At 33.0% G+C, this 13,749-nt stretch overlaps 1 protein-coding gene across 1 annotated transcript in view; it reads left to right on the forward strand.

The window, feature by feature from the left end:
- Window positions 1-4,218: 4,218 nt before the first annotated feature.
- Window positions 4,219-13,749, forward strand: part of C2CD6 (C2 calcium dependent domain containing 6) — a 66,639-nt gene continuing 57,108 nt past the window's right edge. Inside the window, exons 1-3 of the mRNA XM_036237272.1 lie at window positions 4,219-4,305; window positions 6,641-6,692; window positions 8,143-8,303. Of these exons, the coding sequence (XP_036093165.1) occupies window positions 4,219-4,305; window positions 6,641-6,692; window positions 8,143-8,303 (300 nt within the window). The remainder of the gene's footprint in view (window positions 4,306-6,640; window positions 6,693-8,142; window positions 8,304-13,749) is intronic.

Below are 13,749 nucleotides of genomic sequence, written 5' to 3' on the forward strand. Positions count from 1 at the left end.
TTGGATATGCCAAAGGGAAACCGTAAAGTGCTTCGTTTAAGTTAAAAGGTGAAAGTTCTTGACTTAATAAGGGAGAAAAATGATACCCTGAGGTTGCTAAGATTTACAGTGAAGAATGAATCTTTTATCTCGGAAATTGTGAAGAAGGAAAAAGAAATTCATACTAGTTTTGCTGTCGCACCTCAAATTGCAAAAGTTAAGGTCACGGTGCGCGGTGAGTGCTTAGTTAAGATGGAAAGGCATTAAATTTGTGGGTAGAGGACATGAACAGAAAACACGTTCCAGTTGATGGCAACGTGTGGTGCCAGAAAGTACAGAGACTGTGCAAAGACTTCAGCAAGGATCCCCTGAAACGAGTGACCACATCCACGTAACTTTTATTGTTATGATTGTTCTATGTATTATTAGTTGTTGCTAATCTTGTACTGTGCCTAATTTATAAATTGGACTTTATCATAGGTATGTACGTATAGGAGAAAACATAGTGTATATAGAGTTCAGTGCAATCTGCGGTTTCAGGCATCCACTGGGGGTCTTGGAACGTATTCTCTATGAGTAAAGTGTTTATATCATTTAAGTATATATATATATATATATATATATATATATATATAAAATATAAATATAGCATGATACAATAATATAAATTGTCTTGCTTCTTTATGCTTTTACACTTATTCTGTCTAGGCTCCTCTCCCTCTTCTTCACATCCACTTCAAGCATCATCTCCTTCTTCCCTAACTCTCTCTCCCCACCCTTTTTATTTGCCCTGTGTCTCTGAGGTAGTTCTTAGGCATTCTGAATGGGGCTTGGTACTAGGATCTTACCCCTTGCTCCTTTTTTTGTGACTATTTAGTATTTGCAAAAAAAGTGCACAATCGAATGAGGAACTTAAGTCTCAGCTCTATCAAGGCTTTCTGGTAATGAGTCTAAACTGAAAGCTGTTAGGCAACTCCTACCTCCATCTTAAATTGAAGGCAATGGGGGGCAGCAAATGGGGATGGTGAGCCTCCTTCATTCTGAGGAGACTATGCTGAGGTGGGCATAGCATGGGAACTGGCAGCTTAAAGCCTCCAGAAAGGCAGATTTAGGAAAGTGCAACATAATTATAGGCATAAAAATGCGACTCTATAACAGTAGTCTCCAGTTTCTTTTATTGCTCAATCCTGTCAGTAAAAACATAAGAACATCTGTCACCAATGTTTGTTTATACATTACATAAATATACTGGAATTCACTATATATGAATTCTATAATATACAAAAAATAAAAATAATAAATAAGCAATGTTTTAAAAATGATTTTGAATTCCATTTTATTTATTGGTGGTATAAAACTCATAAATATCACTCTTTTTGAAAAACATGATTTAATACTTTGTTATATAGTAGTTTGAAGGTCTGGTTCTAAGGCACATTTACTTCAATATTTGTTTTTAATGCTATCATATTTGAAAAAGATGCCTTCAAAAATTTGAAATTCAGAAAAGGAAGAGGTGCATCTTGGTTCTGCCTAATAAAACACTTGTCATTTGTCATTTGTCATTTCTGTTCTGTTATGCAAACTTTTTAGTTCAGATTTTATCAGTAAAGTGTTATCTTCTCTGATTAATTAGTTCTTGCAAACTAATTGGAAGGAATTGCTTTTTTTTTTAATATGTAAAAGGAAAAATAGTCTCTTAACCTGCTGAAACTTTTCATTTGTGAGATTTTTAAACAAATAAAATTGTTTCTGAGTCTTTAGAGTATAATACCGTGAGCTTCTAGGGTGATTGTACCACATTTGCACACATAAAATAACATTAGATGGAAGTATTTCCAGTAGTTTTCTAACTTTTCTCACCTTAACATGAGTTTATTTCAAAGAGATAGTTGTTTTCACATTCATTAAAATGTCATCACCTTACTCTGAAAGGACAGATTAAGAAATATGTATTTTAAAATATTTTCTAATTTACATGCTACTAACAGCTATTTGTTATCATAGAAAAGGTTAGCAAATTTGGTACATTTGCCTTTTGTAAAAGCAAAGTGCATATACATCTTTATGTTTGCCAACTTTTAAAATTGCTTTGCCATGAAAATTTTTAAGATCAGTCCTCATCTATTCGTAAAAAATATTCTACTCCTTAAGGGCATGTAATTGGTCAATCCACTTAACTAGCAAACATAATACCCTGAAAGCATGGGGCACTGATATGAACCCTTCTAAGCATGAAACTCACACTTTTCCTCAGAATATTTGTCTACTGCTTAGAGTCAGCTCTATGTGTTTACTTTCTTATTTGTTAAAGAAATTGTTAATTTCTGATATTTTTCTCCCACTACTCTAGGAGATAATTCTGGGTCCCAGCTATGAGTGTCCTTGTTTTATAGGGACAGAAAATGACAAAGGGTGAAAAGTCATTGCTCTTGAGCTGGGGCAGGGAAAAAGAGCATTAAAACAAATCATTTCTAGAGTTAATTCCATGTACCTGTAACTTGCACAATGAATAGCAAGATCTGACTAATCAAATCAGAAGATCTTATTTAGAAGATCTGGGGTGGGCAAAGAAACAACAAAGAAAAAAATTCTTTCTGCTTGGCAGTTTTTCTTATAGCGAAGCTGCATTTTTCCACCTACCTGTCTTCAACACCAGACCGAGTTTCTCGAGGGCAGGAACACCTCAAGCTGGAATCAGCACAATGCCAGGCACATAGCTGTAAATGGTAACCACATGTAAGGACGGCGAGGCTTCTGCTAGGGCTAGGAAATAGGAATGTCCTAGGTAAAGGTAAGCAGGTAGGCTAGCGGGTTTTCAGAGAAAAGTATAGAATAGAGGAGAGTAGGAAGGTCTTTGGGGAAGAAGTGCAGAACCATGTGAGTGAATGTACAGACCTTTTAATAGAAGTGCTGAGAGACTTCTAGAAGTTCAAGGTGGCCCCAAAGTGACAGAGGTGATAAGCATAGTGGAATTAACAAATAGAAATTCTCCGCAGGTTCAGGAGAAATTCTGAGGCTTTATGAGACTTGTCTTTAGAACTTTTGTTCAAAGTTCTAACAGAATTTTGGCAAAGAATTGTTTTGCTCACGTCACTGAAGAGAGCTTTGCTCAAATGAGGAAGAAAAAGTAAAAAGGTAGTAAAATGAAGGGGGAAAGTAGTATTTTGCCAATTTGTTAAGGATAGATTGAACCTAAAAATGCTAAGGAGTTTTCCCCCCAGTTATTTTATATTTATTAAAATGCCCATTCAAAAATAATAAAATGCCCATTCAAAGTAGACTTCCATAATAAGATTACAAAAACATTGGATAGCTTGAGGTTCCATGTTAAATACACATATCATGTGCCACAGTCCGATATTTTTGTGACAATATGGTAATTGTCACTCAGTTACCTTAAACTACAAATCAAATTATGTATGTATAAAACACATTAAACCAGTTGGCTAAAACAATGACAAAATAATCCAAGATATGTAAAACAATTTTTTTCCAATACAACGAAAGTAGTATATGCTTTAAAACAAAATTTCAACATATCTAAAGATTTATTTTCTATTTTAAAAATCGAACAAGTGATTTTTTTAAAGATATAACAACAAAGATTCCTGGGAAGTTAGTGCTTGTAAATAAGGCCATGTTAATTCAAGATTGACCAAGGTTAGGGATACATTACTTCTCCTTTTCAAGTTGGATTTTTTTTTTAATAAGCAGTTTTCCCCTATTCCCCTCACTTCTCTCTTCCAATCCTTCCCCCTCACTTTCTCTTTATTTTGCTTTTAAAATCTATATTAAAATTTCTTGTAATTTTTAAAGGCTAACCATCCTGTGTAGTGACCAGAGCCCTTATTAACAAAGAAGGATTATTGGGATAACTTACAAGTAGGATCACTGCCATCTGTGAGTTACAACAGTACCTAGTCACCATCAGATTAAGACTGGAGCATGGCAATGATGGTCATTTTTAGTTTGCAAGAACTCATTGTTCACGCTACTATGCCCTTTTTTCTTTGATGATTTCTTAAATGATTTCATGTTTAATTATGTACATTTTGTTTTTCTGCTAACTTACTGATAAACATATCAAGGGTAGGGATGAGTTTTCTAGTCATATTAATATCCCACTTCCTAGAATAGTACCTGCTATTTGCTAGATACTCATAAAATTGAAGAAATATTTTATATAGTTATGTTCTTTACCATCTACAGTCTTAAATTAATTCATTTACATTGTAGATGCTGAGAAGAACTCTTAGAGGGTCTGAAAGTAAAGAACTAGAAGTAACACCTAAGGCACCAAATTTGGTGCCATTTGGGGATGTGGTATGTATGACTAATCTTCAGTAAACCTATACAAGTGATTTCTTATCTCATACAAGACTAGTTAATGTTTATTATTTGGTAAACAAAAAGTATATAAAGAAAATGGTACTCTCTAATAATCATGAATTTTTTCCTTTTATAAGTCAGAAAAGCATTCTAATGATCAGTGATATTGTAGAAAATATCCTGATTCACAGAAAAAGAAAATGTTTTCTGCACTAGGGATTCCCAACATCAAGTTACATCAGAATCACCTAGAATACTTTATAAACTCATTGATTCTTGGGCGCCACCTACAATCTCCTAACTTAGAATCTGAGAATGGGGTCAAGAAATCATTATTTTTACTGAGGCCCTTAGATTTGTATTTATTATCAGATTTAGGAACCTTCGAGCTACATTTTGAAAATTAACGCCACACCTCTCCCTCATCCAAAAAATAATAAACTCCAAAACAAAAGCAAATATACTCATCAATCATACACATACACACAAACATACCTGATATCTAGGCTGAGAACCAGAAAAATCTATTTTCTCTTTTGGGTGCTGTAGAATATAGGACATAAGGGTGTATGCACATTTAGAACTGCCAAATACTATGGTATTCTTTTCCAGTTATCTTTATTTTCAGAACACTATTGGAATAGTCAATGGGTATAAAATAAGTTTAACACTTTTTTCCTCTATCACAAAGTTGGAGTAAAAGCCCTCACTGTTCAATTCTAAACTTAGAAAAGATTCTTTGAAATCACTTTGGCTGACATTTACATCTCTTTAGAACTGACATTTTGAAGAAAATTTTTATTTCACTCACACTTCCTAACTTCATAGTTTGCATTTTCCTTATTTGAATTACATGTTGCTAGACATGAAAAAGCTTCTCTTAACAGTCAGCTGGAAGTTTTTGATGGAGAGATGTTTGGCACGTGATTGATAGCTCCTCTCAGTGCATGATTTAGTCACATCACTTTCCCTCTGAAAGTTCTGTGACTTTTTCTGAGATATTTGGCAAGGTTTGTACATGTGTCAACAATGATAACTACAACACAGTTCACTACTCCTGTTTCTGGTAGTCACATCTCATTTTCAGAAAAGATGTGAAAAAGCTGTGAACAGGTTTCTGGTTGCTTTTCTGTTTTAAATGTGTGTTTGAGAGTGAGGAGTGAGGATGTTCAGTCTCAGAATCTGTGGCAACATTTTTTATCTGCAGCCTGTTGATGGTCATTATTATGAGTGTTAAATCTTTTCCTATACTTGAATAGAAATTTATTCTCTTTTCTATAGTATATGGGTCTATCATGTAAAAGTATAAGGAGGTATTGAGACATAAAGTTAGGGTAGTTGCTCAAGGATTCATGTTGAGATACTTGTCAGACAGTCAATGATTTATGACAACGTTACTATATAGAATTATACAATACAAAATTGTAGCTGTACTTCCTGTTTAACCCTCATTTGTACAACCCAATTTTAAGAAATAAAAAATGATTCACAGAATCACCTATGGCAATACCATTTAAAATCCTGACTAAATTATGTAACATGTATCCCCCCACTTTGAATTTGAAAACTTAGAACCTTTCCTTTAATGTAACATTTTATAACTATGTTTCCTTAAGAATTGACCACAATACTTTCTTCTTTAGGATTTCATCATTCAGATATAGTATAGTCTTTTAATTAAATATTGAATGTTAACATCTTTTTCTGTATTGTTCTAAAACCAAATCTTTAAAATTACTTACATTACATTTAAAAATACTATTGGGTCATTTAATTTGTTTCACAATGTTTAATATAATATTGGTGTTGTTTTTACTCATTTTTTAGAACCAAACATGGCTAAATATATTTGGTGAATACTGCAAATTAGCATTCAAGTGTTCCTGTATTCATTTTGTATTTAATTTTATGGTTAAACACAAGGTATAATTTTCTTTAATATTTAGAAACACTTTGAATAAGAACAGGGCATATTATAGTCAATGAATGATTGTCGAATGAATAAAGTGGTTTTAGGCTACTGGGTAAAAAAGCTTATCTGAAGCAAAGCTCATTATATGCAACATGCTACATTTTACCAGTTCTCAATATAAAATAAAAATGATTCCAAGAGTGATGGTTGGAGTTAAGTTGGTAGTGAACCATTGTTTTCCTTTGTATTCTCATTTATTTTAGGTTTATTTTAAATAAATGCTATTTTTTTCCTGCATTTCTGCTTTCTGGCATTTTCCAACAACTAGATATTTCTAATGAGAAACAATATTTCTAAAGAGAAAAAGTGGAGCTTTTTGAAAATTCATTTGCTCTGTTTTTATTTTGATTATTATAGGTCGGATGCCTGGCTGTTCGTATAAAGAATTGCAGACATTTTACGCCTAGGAGTATCCTTTCTTTTGACTTGGGAACCATACCATAATCATATGTTACTGTTTTACTGCATTATAATATGCTCTAAGACTTAATGGCTTAAAACAGTAACTATTTAAAAAAATAAAATAAAATAAAAACAAAAAAAATAAAGTCTAGGTCAATTATTAAAAAAAAACAAAACTATTTTATTATCAGCCACTATCTGTGCATTCACTAGGTGGTACTTATTCATGTCATCACAGCTGAGGCTGCAGTCATCTGGCTGGAATATTTAAATGGCTGGAATATCTAAAATGGCTCATTTGTGTGTGTGATGCTTAGGGAGGATGCCTGAAAGACAGCACTCAGCTGGGATGCTAAAATGGTTGGACCTTTCTGTATAGTCCTAAGTTCTTGTATTTCATCATTTTTTCCTGTATTAATTTTGAATTAAAAATATATTACATTAAAATACGATTTATCTTTGTTACTGAAGTTTTTGGCATCCCCTTAAATTTTGCACCCTGACTAGTGCTTTTCTTACATGAGCTGTGGTCGTGTCTATTGCATGTTAAAGTAGTCAAAGGGCCAGGCCAGATTCAAGGGCAAAGGAAAATCAATTCTACTTTTTGTTGTGGAGAGTGATAAAAGACTTTCAGCCATCTGTAACCTACCTTAATCACCATATGACTTAAAGGAAAAATATGTGTCTGCTTGAAATATATGTTACTAATTTATTTCTAAGTAATACTAATTTATTTCTAAGTAATAACTATGCTTCTCTTAAGCATTGTTTAAAGGATTTATTTATTGTGGTGCCTTTAAATATGCTGAATGCCTAGTAATAGATACATCATGGCATAAACCTGGTCTCATTATGAAGACATGGTATTTCTTTTTTATATAAGTGAATTATTGAAGAGAATTTTATATAAAGAGATTTTTACAGATGATTAGTTACATCATAAAAGCAAAATTGTTTTACTGCAGCAATTGCTATGAAAAATAAAAATACAGACCAACGTTGTATAAGTGAAGTATATAGTGAAGTGATGAATTAGAATAGAATGCAGCTTTAAATATTGTCTTAAAATTAAAAATAAATTACTCTCAAATGACACATTTTTTGAATTTTTGAATTTCTATATAATTATGCTTTAAAAATTTCAGCTATATATTGTAAATGTTTAGTCGCCTTAAAAATAAAGAAAAATTTGCAAAGAAATTATAACGTGAAGATAAAAATATGAGAAATGATCTAAGGAAGAATCAACCTTTTCCAGCTTATATTGTGCCTACTATTAATGAGCAAAAATACTATTTTATAGGACTTTTTATTTTTTAATATGCTCTACAATTATCTTCTTTATTTATTTGATTGATTATTAGGTTTTGGCCTGAATCGCTTAATGGACTAATTTTATAATGTGTTATTATTCAATTACAACAAAATTTGCTTCCTAAATATCTATGTATTTTCAGTCAGTTTGCAGCATTACAATAATTTGTTCATTCGCATCTCTATAAACAATATTGTGAAATGTACAAAAATTCGTGGCTTGATATTACAAAACAAACCATATAGCTATAATGAAAAGAACGCTATAATTAAGTTTGATGAAGTGAAGTATTTTTCTGTACAGGTATGTTAAAGTTATCTTCTAGATATAAGTGCATTTTTATAGTTTCAAATATCCTACATTAATTATATCTTTTTTGGGTGGATAGGAAAGAAACAAAAGGTATATCTATTTATTTGATACTTTACAGAATTCCATTTCTATATTATAGGCTATATTGGTATTTTTTAAATAAACAGCTTACTGTAAAATGCATAAACTTGGTGGTATTCTTTCCTAGGATCTTACTGTCTATGGTTCTGAGTGTTTTTCACACATGTATTTTTCTCTGTCTTGATCTCTTCCCCTCCCACCAACCCTCTGCCACTCTGTCTTAGTCAGCTTGGGCTTCTATAACAAACTACCATAGGCTGGGTGGCTTAAACAACAAACACGTGTTTCTCACCTCTCTGGAGGATGGAAAGTTCAAGATCAAGGTGCTGGCAGATATGTTGTCCAGTGAGAGCCAGCTTCTTGGTTTGCTAGGCTGTCTTCTCATTGTATAGTGATATAGCAAAGAGTAGAGAGATAATTTTTCTTGTGTCTCTTCTTATAATGGTGTTAATCCATTTCATGAGGTCTCTACCCTTATGACCTAATTACCTTCCAAATACCCACCCACAAATACCATCGTATTGGGAATTTAGGCTTCAACAAAAACATTTCGAGGGGGCACAAATGTTCAGTCCTTAGCACATCCTTTCTTTTTTCTCATCTCTTTCTTTCCCTCCTTTCTTCTCTGCAATTATTTTTCTCTCCAATTAATCTCTCCAATTATTTTTGCATGGATTAACTCATTTAGTCTTTATAACACCCCTCCCCACAAATATATATACACTTATTAGCATCCTTCTTTTGCAGATGAGGAAACAGGTACTGTAAGGTTTAAAGAATTTTCATAAGTTCATAGAATTTGTAAATGATGGAGCTGGGAATGTAATCAGTCCGACTCCAGGCTATAATTCATTAAATTGCCTCTTACACCAGAACTTAAGAGTTTGCTTCTGTTTATAGTTAAACTTCTTAGAATCTGAAATGTATTTAAGAGTTTTCTTTACAAGGAGCAACACTATGCTCTATTTTTTTTTTTTTACAAACTTCATTTTGTTTAAGTGTTAAGTATTAAGATAGTTCTTTAAGCATAGGTTTTTTTTAAAAAAAGACAAGGCATAGTTTTGGTAAAGGTAATCCGTATTATTTCTTCAACTTTGCAAGTAGTTTTCCTAAGCTTCATTGCCAAGTTTTCAAGAATTTTGTGGATATATGTCTATTTAAATAAAACTTGAAATTAATATTGTAAAATAATATAAATTAATAGTGTGCTTATCTTTATTAGCATAATCAAAACCTTTTTCCTATATTTATTTAATAGGAACTATTAGTTTAAGCATATTAAGTAGAGAGTTTTAATGGAACTCAAAAGTTTGGGAATGACTTATTAATAATTACATAGAAAATTGCATAAAGAAACAAAAAAAAACATGACACATATTAACACCGAGGATATTAAAAATGATACAAGAAAGGAAATATAGTCATAATAACTACATTGTCAAACTCTGAAATATAGTTACATGTACATAATAATGTAAACACTAAGTATTGCTCTACCAAAAAAGTAAAATATGTATTGAGGAATAAAGAGAAGACAACTGTGAAAATTGTGAGGGGGGGAGGGGAGTGTTGAGAGCTAATATTTTTCTTCTACAGGAAGCAGTCAGTAGATCATATCTAAAGTTTGAAAATCAATTAATAATAAGCATGTTACTTAGAAACATTTCATGGCAAAAAACAAAGAAATTCCTTAAAAAGAGTTGAAAGTCGACTTTTAAGGAGTAGGGATTAGGAGGTAGGTAGGGTAGTATTCTAAATGATACCCAAGATTTAATTAATAGAGGTATGACATGACTGAATGATGATATGGAGAAGCTAATGCCATTGAAAGAAGAATTTATTACTCATATTTCCCGAGAAAATTGGACACATTGCAGCACACCACAGGGCTACAGGGAAAGTTCCAGGGTGTTCAGGAGGCAGAAGACAGAAGCAAGGGGGGAGCCTAGACCAAAGCCTTCATTAGGCTTTCCTTGAGAAAAGCAATGCAGGGCAGAGTCAACAGTTTAGGGTTGGCTAATCTGAATAATTCCAGAAGGCTTTGGGCTCTAGGAGTAGTCTCTGGTTGCCTGGTACCAGGCCCTGGGATGATACAGGAAATTAGATGAGGTGATTAGGGCTATAAATTTGGGACTGGTTAGTTTGCATTTGAAAAATTGTTTCCATACAGCCAAGCCTTTTGCCGTCTCTAGGAATTGGCTTGCCCAGGAAGGGAAAGTCTCTCTGGCCAGCAAGCTTATTATTTATTTTATTTTATTTTATTTTATTTTATTTTTTATTTTTATTTTTCAATTACAGTTGACATTAATATTATATTAGTTTCAGGTGTACGGCATAGTGGTTAGACATTTATGTAACTTACAGAGTGATTCCCGCCAATTAGTCTAGTACCAACCTGGCACTATACACAGTTATTATAATATTCTTGACTATATTCTTTATGCTGTGCTTCACATCCCTGTGACTGTTTTGTAACCACCAATTTGTACTTCTTAATCCCTTCACCTTTTTGCCTGGCCGCCGAACGCCCCCTTCCAAAACAGAAACAGACTCATAGACACTTCAAGCTTCTTAAGATGTTAAAACATCATAAAATACAAGAGAAAAAAAGGTTAATATAGGTGAGAGAAAAAATGAGTTGTTTCCTTTTTTAAAAATCATTTTATAACTTTGACTTTTAACTAAGTACAGTATAACTAGGATAAAATGAAATTATACTGTATATACTTTAGGACTTTAATTTGCTAAAACTTACAAAATAGATCTCGGTTTAAAATAAAACATGCAAACCAAAAAACATAAAGGAAGAGTAAGTGGATTTAAACTAGTTTAATTGTTCTGGATGCTGTTGGGTGAGTGATGTAAAAACTCATATTGAAGAATGACTAGTAGTGGATTTCTGATCTGACCATGCTGAAATTGCTGAAATTGGATTTACTATTTTGCTCTAAATAGCTGTAATACTATTTTCTCATATTTGACAATGGAAATTAGAGGGCTGCAATCCTTCAGAGCAGAGAAGCACTAGAGGTGAGCTCCACATATACAACAGCTTTCTGTCTGGCAGTGAATCTGGCATGGGGAAGTGGAACCGAAGCAAAATTACAGTCTTGCTCGGGGAAGGAGGCAGAGACTGAGCAGAGGAGATGGATGAGAGTTGGGCTGCTAAGGTGCCTAGAATTTATAAAGCAGCATACTCAAGAGGAAGGAGCAGCAGACAGGGAGCCCCAGAAATCTGTGTAGCTATTTCACTTAGGTTCTTGGCTGAATCCTAAGTTGTGCGTGTGCAAAGGGAGTTTCTAGGAGAAATTGCAGAAGACAGGTACTGGAGAGCTGAGAGCTGAGTAGAGATTTCAGAAGTCACAATTACAGAGTCACTGGAGTCTGACACAGCTAAAAGGAAGAGACTTGGTTGAACATTCTCAGTATTCATTTGAGATCCCAGAAAGGCCAAGTCTTAGGAGTAACTACCATTGCCTAAGAGTAAGGGTTAAACTCTAGGACCAAGAACAAAAACTGAAATAGACCCATTCTTATACCAAGCTGTCATAAGATGAATATGGTCTGCCAGTAATTAATTACCTTTCAGGAAAGAACTCAATATTTTTAGAGGAAGATATAAAAACCCAGAGTCTATACTACATATCCTTTATAATACCCATTATACAGTAAAAGTTTGCTACTCCCAGATAGAAGCTCAAGCTCAGATGCACAGGGAGGAGGAATGAAGAGGACAGGTAATGATAAATATGTGGGTAAAAATAAAATACTATTAAAATAGAAAAACCTATTTTAAAAATGTTCTCTGAAATATTACTGACTTTAAAACAAAATAACGATGATGAATGGTAGAATTTATAGCATATGTAGAAGTAAAATATATGACAAGAATAGCACAAAGGATGAGGTATAAATTATGCTGTTGTGCATGGTACAGTAAAACAGTCCCATTTATAATTGCATCAAAAAATTTAAATGCCTAGGAACAAATTGAATGAAGGAGGTAAAAGACCTATATAATGAAAACTATAAGACACTGATGAAAGATTTTGAAGGACAAACAAATAAATGGAAAGATAGTCCATGCTTGTGGATTGGAAGAATTAATATTGTTTAAATGTCCACACTAGCCAAAAAATCTACAGTTTTAATGCAATCACTATCAAAATTCTAATGCCATTCTTCCCAGAAATAGAAAAACAATTCTAAAACTTTTAAGAAACCACAAAAGACCCTAAATAGCCAGAGCAATCTCGAAAAAGAAAAATGAGTTGGAGGCATCACTCTTCCTGATTTCAAACTATATTACAAAGCTATAGTAATCAGTGTAGTATGGTATTGGCAGAAAAATGGACGAATAATGGAACTGAACAGAAAATAGCCCAGAAATAAACCCACGTATATATGGTCCATTAACATATGACAAGAATATTCATGGAGAAAGGACAATCTCTTAAATAAATGATGTTGAGAAAAATGGACAGTCACATGCAAAAGAATGAAACTGCACCATTATCTTATACCATATACAAAAATAACCTCAAAATGTATTATACTTGATCATTAGACTTTAAACCATAAAACCCCTAGAAGAAAACATAGGGGTGACTCCTTGACATTGGTCTTAGCAAAGACTTTTTGGATTTGTAACCAAAAGCAAAAGCAACAAAAGCAAAAAGAAACAAGTGGGACTACATCAAACTAAAAAGTTTCTGCAAATTAAAGGAAACCATCAACAAATGAAAACACAACCTGAAGAATGGGAAAAAAAATTTGCAAGTCATATATCTGATAAGAGGTTACTATTCAAATATATAAGAAAACTCACACAAGTCAATAAAAAAAAATCCAATTTAAAAATGAGCAAAGCATCTGAATAGACATTGTTCCAAAGAAGACATCCAAATTACCAACGGGTACATGAAAATGTGTTCAACATCAGTAATCATCTGGGAAATGTAAATCAAAACCATAGCATGGTATCACTTCACACCTGTTAAAATGGCTACTATCTAAAAGACAAAAAGTAACAAGCATTGGCCAGAATGTGGAGAAAAAGGAACCCGTGTGCATTATTGGTAGGAATGTATATTGGTGCCGCCACTATGGGAAACAGTATGGAGGTTCCTCAAAAAATGATCCAGTAATTCTACTTCTGGATATTTATCCCCCAAAAAACCAAACCAAAACAAAACAAAAACCAAAAGTACTATCTCAAAAAAGTGCCTGCTTCCAGTCCCCATGTTCATGCAGCATTATTTACAATAGCCAGCAAATAAAACTAACCTAACTGTCCGTGCACGAATGAATGGATTTTTAAAATGTGACATATGTATATAAATACACTCACATATAC

This window comes from Rousettus aegyptiacus, unplaced genomic scaffold (assembly GCF_014176215.1).
Source record: "Rousettus aegyptiacus isolate mRouAeg1 unplaced genomic scaffold, mRouAeg1.p scaffold_m13_p_2, whole genome shotgun sequence".
Taxonomy (NCBI): domain Eukaryota; kingdom Metazoa; phylum Chordata; class Mammalia; order Chiroptera; family Pteropodidae; genus Rousettus; species Rousettus aegyptiacus.